Source organism: Coregonus lavaretus (assembly GCF_964263955.1).
Source record: "Coregonus lavaretus genome assembly, contig: HAP1_SCAFFOLD_1494, whole genome shotgun sequence".
Taxonomy (NCBI): Eukaryota; Metazoa; Chordata; class Actinopteri; order Salmoniformes; family Salmonidae; genus Coregonus; species Coregonus lavaretus.
Window position 1 is genome coordinate 27,304 of NW_028164685.1, and position 19,013 is coordinate 46,316.

At 42.8% G+C, this 19,013-nt stretch overlaps 2 protein-coding genes and 1 pseudogene across 4 annotated transcripts in view; 1 reads left to right on the top strand and 2 right to left on the bottom strand.

Moving 5' to 3' along the window:
* LOC311116770 (solute carrier family 35 member E3-like) overlaps positions 1-10,004 on the bottom strand; it is a 31,233-nt pseudogene extending 21,229 nt beyond the window's left edge. Inside the window, exons 1-2 of the transcript in view lie at positions 9,482-10,004; positions 8,392-8,502 (exon numbers count right to left, since the gene is read on the bottom strand). The product of the transcript in view is annotated as a solute carrier family 35 member E3-like (transcript). The remainder of the gene's footprint in view (positions 1-8,391; positions 8,503-9,481) is intronic.
* On the top strand, positions 1,075-2,816 carry LOC311116764 (F-box only protein 5-like). Of its 2 annotated transcripts, XM_084191806.1 has the most exons (4): positions 1,075-1,268; positions 1,397-1,484; positions 1,746-1,835; positions 2,129-2,816. In XM_084191806.1, exons 1-4 carry the CDS (start codon positions 1,165-1,167, stop codon positions 2,378-2,380), a joined length of 534 nt encoding a protein of 177 aa, XP_084047932.1. In that variant the 5' UTR covers positions 1,075-1,164; the 3' UTR covers positions 2,381-2,816. The 2 variants fall into 2 exon arrangements, with proteins under 2 accessions (XP_084047932.1, XP_084047933.1); XM_084191807.1 differs by lacking the exon at positions 1,746-1,835 and having other exon boundaries at positions 2,129-2,814.
* A 6,556-nt stretch (positions 10,005-16,560) lies between the features above and the next one.
* LOC311116766 (uncharacterized protein) overlaps positions 16,561-19,013 on the bottom strand; it is a 40,622-nt gene continuing 38,169 nt past the window's right edge. Inside the window, exons 8-9 of the mRNA XM_084191808.1 lie at positions 17,269-17,484; positions 16,561-17,195 (exon numbers count right to left, since the gene is read on the bottom strand). Of these exons, the coding sequence (XP_084047934.1) occupies positions 17,020-17,195; positions 17,269-17,484 (392 nt within the window). The 3' untranslated portion in view covers positions 16,561-17,019. The remainder of the gene's footprint in view (positions 17,196-17,268; positions 17,485-19,013) is intronic.

Genomic DNA, 19,013 nt, shown 5'->3' on the forward strand with positions numbered 1-19,013 from the left:
GCATTCTTTCTAAGTTAGTCATCCCATCAATTTAGGAGAATAATAAATCCCCAATAGTAGTTAACTATAATATTTTACTCTAAATTAGTTGGCTAGCCGGTTAGCTAACCTGGCTAGCTAGTTAGCTATGCTGCAAGCTAAATTGGGGGGAACTAGGGTAGGGCGCCCTTTGATTTGGAGGGATTGCAGCTCTAAATTGTCCTAACTTTTTCATCAACCAAAACAATATCTAGCTAATGTTACATTTTAGAGAATGTAACTAACTCTAGTATGAGTGTGCAATCCACGGTGGTTTGATACAACGTGTTATGTAGCTACTGTAGCTAGCCAGTTTGTCGCGTTTTGATTGAGATGAAACTGGCTAATGCACCGTTTTATTTTCTCTTCCTCAGGGCTACAATTTGGGACCACAATCAGTCATTTAAAAATGAAGTGTCCGTCCAACTACGAGGAACCCCGGTTTCCATGCAACATGGAGAAACATGTCACATACGGCGGCAGGTAGCTTAGTGGTTAAGAGCGTTGTGCCAGTAACCGAAAGGTCGCTGGTTCTAATCCCTGAGCCGACTAGGTGACAAATCTGTCGATGTGCCCTTGAGCAAGGCACTTAACCCTAATTGCTCCTGTAAGTCGCTCTGGATAAGAGCGTCTGCTAAATGACAAAAATTAAAAAAAAAAAAAAAAAACAAATACAAGGAGTCGGGCCTGAAAACCTCCCCACTAAAGGAATGCGTCCAAGTAGTAGTCAAACCACAGCTCTCACCATGTGTCACCACCGCTGCCAACTTTTGCCTCAAGGATGATGTGAAAGGTGTTCACAATAAGGAGAACAACCAACATGATGGGGTACTTGACGAGGTAAACCTAGGCTGTGAAGCATTCGAGGACATCGGTTTCCTCTCTTTACAGAACAGCCAGATAGAGGACGTTGATAACATAAAGGAACTAGAACAGTCTCCAGGACAGGATATATTCTCCCCATGTACTCCAGTTGCTGATTATCACAAGGCTAAGCATACTGCCTCAAAACTCCCCATACTGAAGTTTCAACACGCTGTATGCCAAGATCTCGCCAACAGTTTCAAGAGGACCCATAGCTATGACTGGTCTGTCATTAGCCGGCTAGCAGAGGACTCCGGCCTTGAAAGGGTTTTGGGTGGGAACATGGGCCTTGAATGTATGGCTGTTTTAAAAGCACTGCTGGAGAGGGACATGAAGCACATCCTCACCAGGATCCTGCATCTGCTAGGAGATGTCGACTTGATAAGGTAAATGACAAATGTAATAAGGTAAACATGTGACCTTTACTGGTCCTATGACAATTGTACAGGTTTTTCAACATGGAAATGTTTTTATACTCTTATCATGTATTCATTCATGGTGGTTTTCTTCACAGCTGTAGAAAAGTGAGCAAGACCTGGAGAAAAATCTACCAAGACAAGTCTGCACTCCGTAGATGCGACCAGGCTAAACAGAGACTCAGGGTAAGCGCTAACATTTAACTGGGGTTCCTTTAGTCATTGTATACCCTTTATCAGGTGTCAATGGTTTTGAACCACATTGATGGTTTGTTTTTTTTAGCTTGCAGAGGCTCCAAACTTTGCTAATCCCTTATGCTGATATGTTCTTAATCTGGATTCATTTACAGGGGCTCCTTCAAGTACTTCAATCTTAATTACCTAACCATAGGGTAATCCACTGCATGAATATTGTTTGGTAAATGGCAATGTCCGTTTTTGTTGTAGGACCCAAGAACTTCTGTAGGACTGGAGAATGTCGGCTCTTTGACACGAGACGCCGCCCTGTCCCGGGTTGTAATGACCTGTATGCAGAGGGTAGCTTCAACCCCTTATCCATAAGTCTAGCTATAGGATGCTCTCCCAGAGAGAAGGCACACCGTCGCTGTACTGCTCCCAGCAATCTCGCTTCAGAGAATACCAAGCGGTGACGGTTGCGCTATTCACTTTGCATGTAAAGGTTCAGATGGTGCTCAGTGTGTGTACTTATTGAGAGTTGGTGTCACCCTTCAATCAGTTCTAAGAAAGTAATTGACATGTTCATGTTACAAATGATACAATGAGTGAGTTATGCTCCATAGCCTTATACATTCTTTGCTTGTGTTCTCTAGGCTGCCAGTTTGCTGAAGCAGCACGAGTCGCTGAAGCCCTGTAAGCGCTGCGGCTCTCCTGCCAAGCACAACGCAGATGCCATGAGGGCCACCTGTACCCGCCTCAGCTGTGCCTTTGACTTCTGCACCCTGTGCCAGGGCCCTTTTCATGGCTCCTCAGCCTGCCACACAGGGCTGGCCCGGGGGCCTAGCAGCTCCAGAGCCATCCTCATCGGCAGCGCTCGCAGCAAGAGGAACGTCAGGCGCCTGTGAGATCAACGCCGCCCTGGATGAAGACTCAATAACGCACCTTTTTTAAAAACCAACTAAATTTTAACTATTATTTAGTAGTTTTATTCATGGACCTTTTAGCCCACTGCCTCCTCTCCACATACCAAAGGGATCTCGGCTATTGGAATACCCTGTATTAGAACACATTGTATTCTGTGACAATCCCGTGATGCCAGGTATTCGGCATTTGTCGTCAGAAAGCGACAATCTTACTGGAAGCCAAAAACAGAATGTTTACCTGAATTGTACATTCATTTTATATTTCTTAATGGAATATCCGTCCGTAAATATATTTGTCTGTTAAATGTGAAATGTAAATATTTATATTGTTGAAATAAATTTATCTTTTGCGATTTTCTAAATTGTTTTGTTTTTCTCCCAATTTATTTTTCTAAGCTACATACCGCCAGAAAACGCGCATGCATGCACAAACTTATTTTCTGAATTTAATCAAGCCGAGCATGTCACAATGCCACTTGCTTCAAAAGAGCTGACAACTGGTGAAACTAAGCCATTCATCCATTGGTGCCATACTGCAATGTATTTTCCAATGTAATTGGTAGTCCAGTCTTGTGGCTTTAACAAAGGTCTTCGGCCTCAACATGTCACCTCTTTTATAAAGGAGTAATGAAGCCATTGATGCCAATGAATTCATGAAAATGCATTACTTTTTAATTACAAATGAATTTCCACCAAGCTGCAAATGATTAACCTCAACTATGGCTCTCTCCTCTTGCTCCTCTCCCACACACTGCACAGAATTTCATATGCTTCTCTGAAATCCTCCGATTACTCACTATCTGGAAAGATGCATTGTTAACCTTAAGGAGTTGAAGACTAGGCATAGCTGAAAACGGACATTCTTTACACATTGACACCAGTGATTCATACTCCCTTCATGGTCAATGATTTCAGGCAATTAAGATATCATCAGTACATTGCTCAGGATAGCCGCTCAGTGGATTACTCTACTGAGGGTTTGATAATGTGCTATATCCGACTGACAACAGACCCATTATTCTAACAGTTTAGAATGAGGTGCAATTTGTTTTATGGTTCCTCTGTATGCCCATCTTAGTGGAGCCAAATCACACCTGTCTAAAAGTAACTCATGAGGTCCATGATAAGTTGACGACCCTCATTTTTTATGCAGACTAAAGGCTACATCATGTCAAACAAATTACTGGTATTCTCCAATAAAATCAAATTGGATGTGTAGGCTTATCTGTAAAGTTCATGTGTTTTTCACATATTGGGGGCATTTAATAATTGAGAAATGTAACAGCGATACTATACTGTACGTTCAATTAAAAAGTCTCTGGGTAATACAAACACAATTTCTCCCCAGTCTCACTAAAATTGATTTCATAGGCCTTATCTGCTGCCTGAAATAATCAGTGGTGCTTGCTCAAAGTCTATATGGTAAAGCAACGGGCCAACTTATTTCACAATTGTATCATCTTTCAATAGTGAAACATAATGCTCTCTGTGCATTAAAAGCATTTTGCTGTCACTCAAAAGAGATGCCTTTGTTTTTCTCCTGCAGACCCAATACATCAGTGGTTTTTCCAATTAGCCTTCCTCTCAGTGCACGTCCTCCCAGTCCATCGGTGTCTGGCCACAGTTGTGTCAGCTCCCTCTGTGCACCTCTATCCTGGGGTTGCTCTCTATTGCTGCCTGCTACACAAAATGTCAATGTGCAGTTGACCGTTCCGGCATGTGTCCTGCCAGCCGTGGTGACAAGTAGCCATTTTTGTGACTTCCCCCTCCTGCTCTGGGCAACGCCCTCGGGGGTGGAACTACACTGAACAAAAATATCAACGCAACATGTAAAGTGTTGGTCCCATGTTTAATGAGCTGAAATAAAAGACCCCGGAAATGTTCAATATGCACAAAAAGCTTATCTCAAAATGTGTGCACAAATTTGTTTACGTCCCTCTTAATGAGCATTTCTCTTTTGCCAAGATAATCCATCCACCTGACAGGTTTGGCATATCAAGAAGTAGATTAAACAGCATGATCATTACACAGGTGCACCTTGTGCTGGGAACAATAAAAGGCCACTCTAAAATGTGCAGTTTTCAACTGTACCGGACAGATGGCAGACAGCGTGTATTGCGCCTGTGTGGGCAGACGGTTTGCTGATGTCAACGTTTGTGAACAGAGTGCCCTGTGGTGGGGTTATGGTATGGGCAGGTATAAGCTACGGACAACGAACACAATTGCATTTTATCAATGGAAATTTGAATGCACAGAGATACCGTGACGAGATCCTGAGGCCCATTGTTGTGCCATTCATCTGCCGCAAAACCCTCATGTTTTAGCATGATAATGCACATCCCCATGTAGCAAGGATCTGGACACAATTCCTGGAAGCTGAAAATGTCCCAGTTCTTCCATGGCCTGCATACTCACCAGACATGTCACCCATCGAGCATGTTTGGGATGCTCTGGATTGACGTGTATGACAGCGTGTTCCAGTTCCTGCCAATATCCAGCAACTTCACACAGCCATTGAGGAGGAGTGGGACAACATTCCACAGGCCACAATCAACAGCCTGGTCAACTCTATGCGAAGGAGATGTCGCGCTGCATGAGGCAAATGTTGGTCACACCAGATACTGACTTGTTTTCTGATCCACACCCCTACCTTTAAAAAAAAAGGTATCTGTGACTAACAGATGCATATCTGTATTGCCAGTCATGTGAAATCCATAGATTAGGGCCTAATTAATTTATTTCAATTGACTGATTTCCTTATATGAACTGTAACTCAGTAAAATCGTTGAAATTGTTGAATGTTGCGTTTATATTTTTGTTCAGTGTAACTAGCACTTTTCCTCCCCCTCTCAACCGCCCCCTGTTTATATCTTCCAATAATAGATTGTAGTGTAAAGGAGAAAAATATTATTCATATATGTAGAGTATACAAAGAAGAAGATGCGATGCCCTAGGCTACCACTGAGTCAAACAATCAACATGTTGGCCGCTCAAATGACTGATAACTGTTGATTGGGATTTTCTGTCCAATTGGATTATGGTCACTATTTCTCACCTTCACAGAAGCGTTCTTATTCTAGATAGGTTCTTAAAGTAAGGCCATACACATTTACTTAAATGTTGAACGGATTCCCCTCTTCAATTTAATCAAAAATAAAATTAATATCTGAAAAAGTGATCCTGAGGCCCATTGTACTGAAAAAGTGCACGATTAGAGGATGCTTCCAGTAAAGAGATACACAACTTCCTCTTGGATTATGGCTGAATTATGCCTCTTTTAGCATCCCCAAGAGGCTATCATCTCTTAAAGTTGGTTGCCAGGTGTTGAACTAAGGTCACTATAGTATTTTAACAAGAAGGTCCACTTCTTGATTTGTATTTGCTTGCCACACAATCTGTTAAACATTTATTTACATTTGTATGGCCTAAATACTGAAAAAATGAACTAGGAATCTGTCTCATTCCATTATTTGTTGTGAACAGTTATTTGACTTATTAGTCCAAAAATAGTTCTGACATTAAATGTGACATTTTGAGTATGACCCACTTCTGATGTATTCCTGATTGGTCCTTATACTAAAGTCAGTTGTAGAGATTTAGATTTAGTGAATAGCGTATCGCCCATCCTAAATTTGAACATTTTCCAAAATCACATCTTTAATTTTCTCAGTGCATCTTGTGACCTCAGGGTATAAAAAAGGGTTGGAATTCTGTGAAACCAGCCAACATGGACAGGAATGACTGTGAGTTGAAAGGAGACAGCCTTTGACTGTGAGTATGTATCAGATGGCCTTTGTGCTCTAAGCAGATGATACATCTTTTAGCTGCCCTTTCCAGGACAGATTATCACATTGGTCATTTATTTCTCTGATTTATTGAACTCCAGCAACACTGGGACACTTCTCCAAATGAAACCTCACAATTGAAGTCATTAGACTTTCACACAATCAGGTGTTTACCTACCCTGTTTAGGTCAACAGTGGTCGTGTATGAGTCATACGAGGCATACTACAGTAACTTACTTTAATTGATCTGATTCGGACAATTTTCAGATATTCTCTTTTTTTCCCATGCCAAATCAGGCCAGTTCCATGATTGTGTTTGCCAACATCTGCAGCGAGTGTCTTCTGTACCTGATAACAGCAATACCTTCCCTGTGTCCACAAAGATGCAGAGGTCGATATGATGTATGTGTCGTGACCATCTTTGTATCTGTGCCATTATAGCGGCTGTGACAGCATGGCAAGTGCCATTGAGGCTATCTCCATTTTGAAGTAGGACATTTTCTTCTTCACGATTGGCTGATCCCTCCTGATGACCCGGTTGGACGTGACTCCAACAGGGTCACCAGGAAGGATCAGCCAATGAAGCTGGAAGTCCCACCCAGTTGACTACATTAAAATGATGGAAGCCCTCAATGGCGCTGCACATGCTAAGACGGCCTTTTGGCCACTAGATGTCTCTATCATTCATTATGACCATGACCTTCAAGTCTGCCATGGCCTTTTAGAGCAGTTTGACACTGAAACCCAGCGGCCAGAGACAACAGCTTATACAATGAGCCTGAAGGACAGTTTCATGAGTCCCAGAGGAATTCTGAACATATGCCTCTGTAGGGTGGCTGAAGGAGCATTGTGATCTACAGATCTTCTACTCTACTAGAACATTGGTAATGCTGGCTCTTTGATTGGGTCATTTTCCCATCAAAGAGCCATTTCGCTAGCCTGACTACCCACCCACCATGGCTCTGGCCCAACGCCACGCCCACTTGCGTTTCTTCTCTACCACGAGTCTGGATTTGTTTTCCTCTCCGACGTCTTCTAGCGATCACATTCTGACCATTCTGATTGGTCCAAGAAACCGACAGGTTGGGCCAACATGATTCATAAATCACGTCACTGGCTTGTATACTCTGATTGGTTAGAGACGATCCAATTGCTCATGACTTTGTTTTGTACAATGGCCCACATTTTCTCGTCAGGCAACCATTTCACTACCTTTCGCTCTTCTCTGCTTCTCTCAACCCCATATCTCTCAGTATGAGATGGTGACACACACACACACACCATTTACATAATATACATAATATATCACAAACAGTGGTTGTTGCACATGCACATGTACAGACACAATCTGCGGGTTGGTGTATGACAAAGCTCTGGACCATGTGACACTGATAAGGAGTGACTGGCTCCTGTCGCCCAGCCATGTCACACAGACAAAGGTAGACCCCATGCTCTCACAGAAACAGGAGTGGGGTGGCCAGGAAGCAGCACTTTTCCCCCCTGAAATCAGCAGCCCCCCCCCCCTTACCAAACACTCTGATCCTTTGAGAGTCAGTACTGAATCACCACACACAGACAGTATCATTAGCGTATGAAACTGGTCTACGAAGAGTGGTCCAACACTCAGCTAAGTAATTACCAAGATACACTACATGACCAAAAGCATGTGGATATCTGCTCGTCAAGCATCTCATTCCAAAATCATGGGCATTAACATGGAGTTGGTCCCCCATTTGCTGCTATAACAGCCTCCATTCTTCTGGGAAGGCTTTCCACTAGATGTTGAAACATTGCTGCGGGGATTTGCTTCCATTCAGCCACAAGAGCATTAGTGAGGTCGGGCACTGATGTTAGGCGATTAGGCCTGGCTCGCAGTCGGTGTTCCAATTAATCCCAAAGGTGTTCGATTGGGTTGAGGTCAGGGCTCTGTGCAGGCCAGTCAAGTTCTATCTCGACAAACCATTTCTGTATGGACCTCACTTTGTGCACAGGGGCATTGTCATGCTGAAAGGTGAGGAATCCCCTTTAAGAGGAATAAGTAACGTGTTCTAGTCTATGTCTGCATTCCAACTAGCACCCTATTCCCTTTCTAGTGCACTACTTTTGACCAGGGCTCATAGGGAATAGGGTGCCATTTGGGAGACAGCCATGTTTGTTGAATCCCGGGTTCACCAGGTCCCAAGTGCACTTCAAAGCATCACTACTTACCACCTGATAGAGGGAGGTGACCAACACCCCTAGTGTGGCAAAGATCATCCCCAGGAGGTTGAACTTCACATCATAGTAGGAGTTCAGGATCACACCTAATGTTATGGGCACCTAGTAGTGGGAAAAGACAGACACATCAGGTAAATAGCGTTACTGTAACTGTAATCATAAAAATTCATGAAAAAAGTTTGGGTTAGGCATTAGGGTTAGTGTGTGGTTAGGGTTAAAGGGATACTTGGGGATGTTGGCAATGAGGCCCTTTATCTACTTCCCCGGAGTCAGATGAACTCGTGGATACCATTTGTATGGCTAATGCATGCAGTTTGAAGGAAGTCGCTAACTAGCATTAGCGCAATGACTAGAAGTCTATGGATATCTGCTCGTGAAAGTACCTCTAATGTCCTTCATACTGGACACAGAGATTTTCTGACTTTGCCAGCTAGTGACCACTCTGCAGAGCTGCCTCCAGTATATCGATCATCTCTATTCATTGTAGAGCGTAATCCCTGTACATTTTTGTGGGAATGACATTGGAACTACGGAACATAATTTATTTAGTTGTGATCATATTACCAATTTCTGGGTGGTTATGATTTATTATTTTCAAATTATATTATTATTGCCAATTTCACATAGGTCGTCAAATTTGGTTTATTCCAAGATGGTCAAAAATGTATTTGTATTAACCAAATTCTTCATACACAAATACAGATTTTTGAAGGCTACCCCCTTATTTATTTTTGAAAGACAGCTTGATATTTTTTTGCAATCATTAAGATTGGTTAAAAACAAACATGACCGGAAACTCACTGCTACCTTTGAAACATACATATGTCTAATTTTATGTATATAAGACCTCTGTGATGTTTGTAAAAGTTTGTTTTCTTAAACCTGTGTGCTTGATTATGTACTTTGCTAAATGTTCATTTTGAATGTATAATTCAACTTCGGTATATGTTTGTACAATTAAAGTATTTAATTTTTAAACAAAAAAAAGTCATCTCAATAAATGCCAATCTGACCATTCTGTATGGAATGCTAGCTACATTGTAGCAGGCAGCAGCATTGGTACATTGTAACCACTACATACCAAAGTCAATTTGATCTTGGTGGAGAATGTCTTCTTGTAACACAGTCTGTATGACAATGATCACAGGAGTTGTCATCGCTTTGGCCAGCTGGTAAGTGCCAATGGTGTTGTTTTGTAAGGACATATTGGTGAAAGCCACAGAAGCTGAGAGCGAGCCAGATAATTTTGGTGGCAAATATGTCCATCTTCTGGCATACCCATAGTCCAAGCCATGTCACCACGAAATGGATCAGCGTTAGTCATGTTTGGGAAGCCATAGTGAACATAGATCCATTTGTTGATGAGAACGATGCATATCGACGACAGCAAATTGGCCAATAATCCAATGACGAGGCGGCTGTTCGAGAAAAGGTGTGAAAGTCGGTTAGCCATGGTCCTCTTGATAACCGTCCTGTAAAATCTACCTATAGGGTTCAGTAGTACTGTATAGTATGAAGCTAGCTTGCTAATGTAAACCAACAAATTCAAGTAAAAATGTCTACCCTCTGCCAGTTGTGCAACGCTTTCATACTTTTCCCATCGCATGTTGATCATATAGGGAAAAAAAAAGAGCCTGGCTGCAACTTAACGGGAGTAGTGACGTCAGATGAAGTGACCTTTACTTCCGTTTTTTCTGCGAAGAGAACTAGCCACGTCAGTGCCCTACAGCGCATCCCCGTGGAGACTTTGGAAAGTTGAAGGCGATAACCTAAACTATTTATTCTAGACATATACAAGGTCTCTCAAACCTTCCTTATACTCTTCTAGATTCAGATACGGATTTGCATCCAGCCTGTGCACGGCCCAAAGACAAACAATATTTCAGTCAAGTCACTTTTATTGTATACGAAAATGCAGAAAATCATTCACTCCATTACATAAAATTTGGCAAAAAAAATTAAAAGAACACAAAAAAGAAAAGAAAACAAATGTCCAGGTGGGGTGTATTTATGGTTGGATCTCGTACCCCAGCGGGTCCAGACTCTTATCCAATAAGAGAAGAGACGACTCCCTCATCTTCTGAAGGAACTTCCTCAGCACATCTTTGGAGAACACCTGAGACAGAGAGAGAGAAGAGACAGAACATAGTTAGCAAAAAGAAGAGGATGGGAAAGTAGAAGAGTGGAAGAGGAGACAGCAATACAGTGACAGGGAGAGATGCTGTGAGATGGTGTTGTATTGAGCTATAATGCTGTGAGATGGTGTTGATATTGTATTGAGCTATAATGCTGTGAGATGGTGTTGATATTGTATTGAGCTATAACGCTGTGAGATGGTGTTGTATTGAGCTATAATGCTGTGAGATGGTGTTGATATTGTATTGAGCTATAATGCTGTGAGATGGTGTTGTATTGAGCTATAACGCTGTGAGATGGTGTTGATATTGTATTGAGCTATAATGCTGTGAGATGGTGTTGTATTGAGCTATAATGCTGTGAGATGGTGTTGATATTGTATTGAGCTATAATGCTGTGAGATGGTGTTGATATTGTATTGAGCTATAACGCTGTGAGATGGTGTTGATATTGTATTGAGCTATAACGCTGTGAGATGGTGTTGATATTGTATTGAGCTATAACGCTGTGAGATGGTGTTGATATTGTATTGAGCTATAATGCTGTGAGATGGTGTTGTATTGAGCTATAATGCTGTGAGATGGTGTTGATATTGTATTGAGCTATAATGCTGTGAGATGGTGTTGATATTGTATTGAGCTATAACGCTGTGAGATGGTGTTGATATTGTATTGAGCTATAACGCTGTGAGATGGTGTTGATATTGTATTGAGCTATAATGCTGTGAGATGGTGTTGATATTGTATTGAGCTATAATGCTGTGAGATGGTGTTGTATTGTATTGAGCTATAATGCTGTGAGATGGTGTTGATATTGTATTGAGCTATAATGCTGTGAGATGGTGTTGATATTGTATTGAGCTATAACGCTGTGAGATGGTGTTGTATTGAGCTATAATGCTGTGAGATGGTGTTGATATTGTATTGAGCTATAACGCTGTGAGATGGTGTTGTATTGAGCTATAATGCTGTGAGATGGTGTTGATATTGTATTGAGCTATAATGCTGTGAGATGGTGTTGATATTGTATTGAGCTATAATGCTGTGAGATGGTGTTGTATTGAGCTATAATGCTGTGAGATGGTGTTGATATTGTATTGAGCTATAATGCTGTGAGATGGTGTTGTATTGAGCTATAATGCTGTGAGATGGTGTTGTATTGAGCTATAATGCTGTGAGATGGTGTTGATATTGTATTGAGCTATAATGCTGTGAGATGGTGTTGATATTGTATTGAGCTATAACGCTGTGAGATGGTGTTGATATTGTATTGAGCTATAACGCTGTGAGATGGTGTTGATATTGTATTGAGCTATAATGCTGTGAGATGGTGTTGATATTGTATTGAGCTATAATGCTGTGAGATGGTGTTGTATTGAGCTATAATGCTGTGAGATGGTGTTGTATTGAGCTATAATGCTGTGAGATGGTGTTGTATTGAGCTATAATGCTGTGAGATGGTGTTGATATTGTATTGAGCTATAATGCTGTGAGATGGTGTTGTATTGAGCTATAATGCTGTGAGATGGTGTTGTATTGAGCTATAATGCTGTGAGATGGTGTTGTATTGAGCTATAATGCTGTGAGATGGTGTTGTATTGAGCTATAATGCTGTGAGATGGTGTTGTATTGAGCTATAATGCTGTGAGATGGTGTTGTATTGAGCTATAATGCTGTGAGATGGTGTTGTATTGAGCTATAATGCTGTGAGATGGTGTTGATATTGTATTGAGCTATAATGCTGTGAGATGGTGTTGATATTGTATTGAGCTATAATGCTGTGAGATGGTGTTGATATTGTATTGAGCTATAATGCTGTGAGATGGTGTTGATATTGTATTGAGCTATAATGCTGTGAGATGGTGTTGTATTGAGCTATAATGCTGTGAGATGGTGTTGTATTGAGCTATAATGCTGTGAGATGGTGTTGATATTGTATTGAGCTATAATGCTGTGAGATGGTGTTGATATTGTATTGAGCTATAATGCTGTGAGATGGTGTTGTATTGAGCTATAATGCTGTGAGATGGTGTTGATATTGTATTGAGCTATAATGCTGTGAGATGGTGTTGATATTGTATTGAGCTATAATGCTGTGAGATGGTGTTGTATTGAGCTATAATGCTGTGAGATGGTGTTGTATTGAGCTATAATGCTGTGAGATGGTGTTGATATTGTATTGAGCTATAATGCTGTGAGATGGTGTTGATATTGTATTGAGCTATAATGCTGTGAGATGGTGTTGATATTGTATTGAGCTATAATGCTGTGAGATGGTGTTGTATTGAGCTATAATGCTGTGAGATGGTGTTGTATTGAGCTATAATGCTGTGAGATGGTGTTGATATTGTATTGAGCTATAATGCTGTGAGATGGTGTTGATATTGTATTGAGCTATAATGCTGTGAGATGGTGTTGTATTGAGCTATAATGCTGTGAGATGGTGTTGATATTGTATTGAGCTATAATGCTGTGAGATGGTGTTGATATTGTATTGAGCTATAATGCTGTGAGATGGTGTTGTATTGAGCTATAATGCTGTGAGATGGTGTTGTATTGAGCTATAATGCTGTGAGATGGTGTTGATATTGTATTGAGCTATAATGCTGTGAGATGGTGTTGATATTGTATTGAGCTATAACGCTGTGAGATGGTGTTGATATTGTATTGAGCTATAACGCTGTGAGATGGTGTTGATATTGTATTGAGCTATAATGCTGTGAGATGGTGTTGATATTGTATTGAGCTATAATGCTGTGAGATGGTGTTGTATTGAGCTATAATGCTGTGAGATGGTGTTGTATTGAGCTATAATGCTGTGAGATGGTGTTGTATTGAGCTATAATGCTGTGAGATGGTGTTGATATTGTATTGAGCTATAATGCTGTGAGATGGTGTTGTATTGAGCTATAATGCTGTGAGATGGTGTTGTATTGAGCTATAATGCTGTGAGATGGTGTTGTATTGAGCTATAATGCTGTGAGATGGTGTTGTATTGAGCTATAATGCTGTGAGATGGTGTTGTATTGAGCTATAATGCTGTGAGATGGTGTTGTATTGAGCTATAATGCTGTGAGATGGTGTTGTATTGAGCTATAATGCTGTGAGATGGTGTTGATATTGTATTGAGCTATAATGCTGTGAGATGGTGTTGATATTGTATTGAGCTATAATGCTGTGAGATGGTGTTGATATTGTATTGAGCTATAATGCTGTGAGATGGTGTTGTATTGAGCTATAATGCTGTGAGATGGTGTTGTATTGAGCTATAATGCTGTGAGATGGTGTTGTATTGAGCTATAATGCTGTGAGATGGTGTTGTATTGAGCTATAATGCTGTGAGATGGTGTTGTATTGAGCTATAATGCTGTGAGATGGTGTTGTATTGAGCTATAACGCTGTGAGATGGTGTTGATATTGTATTGAGCTATAATGCTGTGAGATGGTGTTGATATTGTATTGAGCTATAATGCTGTGAGATGGTGTTGATATTGTATTGAGCTATAATGCTGTGAGATGGTGTTGATATTGTATTGAGCTATAATGCTGTGAGATGGTGTTGATATTGTATTGAGCTATAATGCTGTGAGATGGTGTTGTATTGTATTGAGCTATAACGCTGTGAGATGGTGTTGATATTGTATTGAGCTATAATGCTGTGAGATGGTGTTGATATTGTATTGAGCTATAATGCTGTGAGATGGTGTTGATATTGTATTGAGCTATAATGCTGTGAGATGGTATTGTATTGAGCTATAACGCTGTGAGATGGTGTTGATATTGTATTGAGCTATAACGCTTCATCAGCACTGATGTGAAAGAACTGGACAGGTGTCAGATGACGTGGAAGAGAGGAAGCCACACTAGACTATTAGGTGAATCTCAATAGTGTTTCCTTGAAGTCACAGTAGACTTGAGAAGCAGATGGTGGCAGACAAAGGAAAGGAGACAGAGAGGGGAGAGGATGAAGCCACTGTAGACTGAATTGAGATGCCCTCAGCCCAGGTCAGACTCCAGCGCAGACCATAGAAATATAATTTCTAGACTACAGTACAGACCTCATAGAGGCGGTGTTGGTCTGAGGCGATGATATCAGCCAGTCTGAGACTCTCCTGGTGGCGTTGTGTTCTCTGCAGGAGGGGCTTGGTGTCTGTGGAGTGTTAAGGAGGAGGGGCTTGGTGTCTGTGGAGTGTTAAGGAGGAGGGGCTTGGTGTCTGTGGAGTGTTAAGGAGGAGGGGCTTGGTGTCTGTGGAGTGTTAAGGAGGAGGGGCTTGGTGTCTGTGGAGTGTTAAAGAGGAGGGGCTTGGTGTCTGTGGAGTGTTAAGGAGGAGGGGCTTGGTGTCTGTGGAGTTTTAAGGAGGAGGGGCTTGGTGTCTGTGGAGTATTAAGGAGGAGGGGCTTGGTGTCTGTGGAGTGTTAAGGAGGAGGGGCTTGGTGTCTGTGGAGTGTTAAGGAGGAGGGGCTTGGTGTCTGTGGAGTGTTAAGGAGGAGGGGCTTGGTGTCTGTGGAGTGATAAGGAGGAGGGGCTTGGTGTCTGTGGAGTGATAAGGAGGAGGGGCTTGGTGTCTGTGGAGTGTTAAGGAGGAGGGGCTTGGTGTCTGTGGAGTGATAAGGAGGAGGGGCTTGGTGTCTGTGGAGTGATAGGCATTTGGAACATCGCTCTAAAACATTCATTCGATATATTGCCCAGCCCTACACTCATTCTGATATGACGTATCTGACAACACTCTGAACTGATATTCTCATTCTGATATGATAAACACTATATATACAGCAGTATGTGGACACACTCATCAGAAATGGGTACAGATAGATACTTTTGTATATATAGTGTATGTTGACAGCCCTTCAAATTAGTGGATTCGGCTATTTCAGCCACACCTGTTGCTGACAGGTGTATAAAATCGAGCACACAGCCACACAATCTCCATAGACAACCATTGGCAGTAGAATGGCCTTACTGAAGAGCTCAGCGACTTTCAACGTGGCACCGTCATAGGATGCCACCTTTCCAACACGTCAGTTCGTCAAATTTCTGCCCTGCTAGAGCTGCCCCGGTCAACTGTAAGCGCTGTTATTATGAAGTGGAAACGTCTAGGAGCAACAACGGCTCAGCCGCAAGGTGGTAGGCCACACAAGCTCACAGAACGGGAACACGAGTGCTGAAGCACATAGCGCGTAAAAATGGTCTGTCCTCGGTTGCATCACTCACTACCGAGTTCCAAACTGCCTCCGGAAGCAACGTCAGAACAAGAACTGTTCGTCGGGAGTCTTCATGAAATGGGTTTCCATGGCCGAGCAGCCGCACACAAGCGTAAGGTCACCATTCGCAATGCCAAGCGCCAGCTGGAGTGGTGTAAAGCTCGCCACCATTGGACTCTGAAGCAGTGGAAACACATTCTGTGGAGTGATGAATCACATTTCACCATCTGGTTGTCCGACGGACAAATCTGGGTTTGGCGGACGCCAGGAGAACGCTACCTGCCCGAATGCAGTGCCAACTGTAAAGTTTGGTGGAGGAGGAATAATGGTCTGGGGCTGTTTTTCGTGGTTCAGGCTAGGCCCCTTAGTTCCAGTGAAGGGAAATCTTAACGCTACAGCATACAATGACATTCTAGACGATTCTGTGCTTCCAACTTTGTGGCATCAGTTTGGGGAAGGCCCTTTCCTGTTTCTGCATCACAATGCCCCTGTGCACAAAGCGAGGTCCATACAGAAAAGGTTTGTCGAGATCGGTGTAGAAGAACTTGACTGGCCTGCACAGAGCCCTGACCTCAACCCCATCGAACACCTTTGGGATGAATTGGAACACCGACTGCAAGCCAGGCCTAATCGCCCAACATCAGTGCCCGACCTCACCAATGCTCTTGTGGCTGAATGGAAGCAAGTCCCCGCAGCAATGTTCCAACATCTAGTGGAAAGCCTTCCCAGAAGAGTGGAGGCTGTTATAGCAGCAAAGGGGGGACCAACTCCATATTAATGCCCATGATTTAGGAATAAGATGTTAGATGAGCAGGTGTCCACATACTTTTGGTCATGTAGCGCACCTAAAGGTTAGAGGTCAGGGTTACTCACAGTGGTAGCGCTGTGGTCCACCAGCAGAGGGTTAGGGGTTAAAGGTTACTCACAGTGGTAGCGCTGTGGTCCACCAGCAGAGGGTTAGGGGTTAAAGGTTACTCACAGTGGTAGCGCTGTGGTCCACCAGCAGAGGGTTAGGGGTTAAAGGTTACTCACAGTGGTAGCGCTGTGGTCCACCAGCAGAGGGTTAGGGGTTAAAGGTTACTCACAGTGGTAGCGCTGTGGTCCACCAGCAGAGGGTTAGGGGTTAAAGGTTACTCACAGTGGTAGCGCTGTGGTCCACCAGCAGAGGGTTAGGGGTTAAAGGTTACTCACAGTGGTAGCGCTGTGGTCCACCAGCAGAGGGTTAGGGGTTAAAGGTTACTCACAGTGGTAGCGCTGTGGTCCACCAGCAGAGGGTTAGGGGTTAAAGGTTACTCACAGTGGTAGCGCTGTGGTCCACCAGCAGAGGTTTCTTCATGTAGGAGCCCAGCAGGATCTTTCCATTAGAGAAGGTTTCAGCCAGCAGGTCCATCTTGTAACCCAGAGCTCTGTCTCGGTACGAGAACCACTGGAAATGATCTGGGCTGATCTGGCCTCCCTCTGACGACAACAACACAACACAACATTACACTATTGTTGACCTATTGCCCCATCTCTGTCTGTTTGTACGTACGTTTCCCGGTGGCAGGCCAGAGCAGAGCCAGCCAGTCGGCGAGGTTGGCCTTGTCCTCCAGCTGCAGTGTGATGGCTCTAAGAGGAGGAGCACAAACAGCCACAGTCACAGCCTCAGGATCTGACAGCACGATACCAGGAGGGACAGACGGATGGACAGACGGATGGACAGACGGATGGACAGACAGATGGGGCGCCACTCTGGATGACGGGAGCCCTGTCATGGAGAGGTCAGGGTTAGAGGTCAGGGTTAGAGGTCAGGTTTAGAGGTCAGGTTTAGAGGTCAGAGGAATAACAAGATAGTATTATATAAATAAAGGATTGTAACGTTTCTGGGTTGGCTCTACATTCATCTTGGAACCAGATCGGTCCAATGTTTCTAACTACAGTCCTTCAGAAAGGGTTAGTACACTCCTTCAGACAGTATTCACACTCCTTCAGACAGTATTCACACTCCTTCAGACAGTTTTCACACTCCTTCAGACAGTTTTCACACTCCTTCAGACAGTTTTCACACTCCTTCAGACAGTTTTCACACTCCTTCAGACAGTATTCACACTCCTTCAGACAGTATTCACACTCCTTCAGAAAGTATTCACACTCCTTCATAAAGTATTCACACTCCTTCAGACAGTATTCACACTCCTTCAGACAGTATTCACACTCCTTCAGACAGTATTCACACTCCTTCAGACAGTATTCACACTCCTTCAGACAGTATTCACACTCCTTCAGACAGTATTCACACTCCTTCAGACAGTATTCACACTCCTTCAGACAGTATTCACACTCCTTCAGACAGTTTTCACACTCCTTCAGACAGTTTTCACACTCCTTCAGACAGTTTTCACACTCCTTCAGACAGTTTTCACACTCCTTCAGACAGTTTTCACACTCCTTCAGACAGTTTTCACACTCCTTCAGACAGTTTTCACACTCCTTCAGACAGTTTTCACACTCCTTCAGAAAGTATTCACACTCCTTCAGAAAGTATTCACACTCCTTCAGACAGTACTTCAGACAGTATTCACACTCCTTCAGAAAGTATTCACACTCCTTCAGAAAGTATTCACACTCCTTCAGACAGTATTCACACTCCTTCAGACAGTATTCACACTCCTTCAGACAGTATTCACACTCCTTCAGACAGTATTCACACTCCTTCAGACAGTATTCACACTCCTTCAGACAGTATTCACACTCCTTCAGACAGTATTCACACTCCTTCAGACAGTATTCACACTCCTTCAGAAAGTTCACACTCCTTCAGACAGTTTTCACACTCCTTCAGAAAGTATTCACACTCCTTCAGAAAGTATTCACACTCCTTCAGACAGTACTTCAGAAAGTATTCACACTCCTTCAGAAAGTATTCACACTCCTTCAGACAGTATTCACACTCCTTCAGACAGTATTCACACTCCTTCAGACAGTATTCACACTCCTTCAGACAGTATTCACACTCCTTCAGACAGTATTCACACTCCTTCAGACAGTATTCACACTCCTTCAGACAGTATTCACACTCCTTCAGACAGTATTCACACTCCTTCAGACAGTATTCACACTCCTTCAGACAGTATTCACACTCCTTCAGACAGTATTCACACTCCTTCAGACAGTATTCACACTCCTTCAGAAAGTATTCACACTCCTTCAAAAAGTATTCACACTCCTTCAGAAAGTATTCACACTCCTTCAGAAAGTATTCACACTCCTTCAGACAGTATTCACACTCCTTCAGAC

Bases quoted from the DNA above. Each gene is read 5' to 3' on its own strand.
- LOC311116764 (XM_084191806.1), top strand. From the start codon at position 1,165: ATGGGCCTTGAATGTATGGCTGTTTTAAAAGCACTGCTGGAGAGGGAC. The intron at 1,485-1,745 runs GTAAGCGCTAAC...TTTTTGTTGTAG, and splicing joins AGGCTAAACAGAGACTCAGG to GACCCAAGAACTTCTGTAGG. The intron at 1,836-2,128 runs GTAGCTTCAACC...TGTGTTCTCTAG, and splicing joins TAATGACCTGTATGCAGAGG to GCTGCCAGTTTGCTGAAGCA.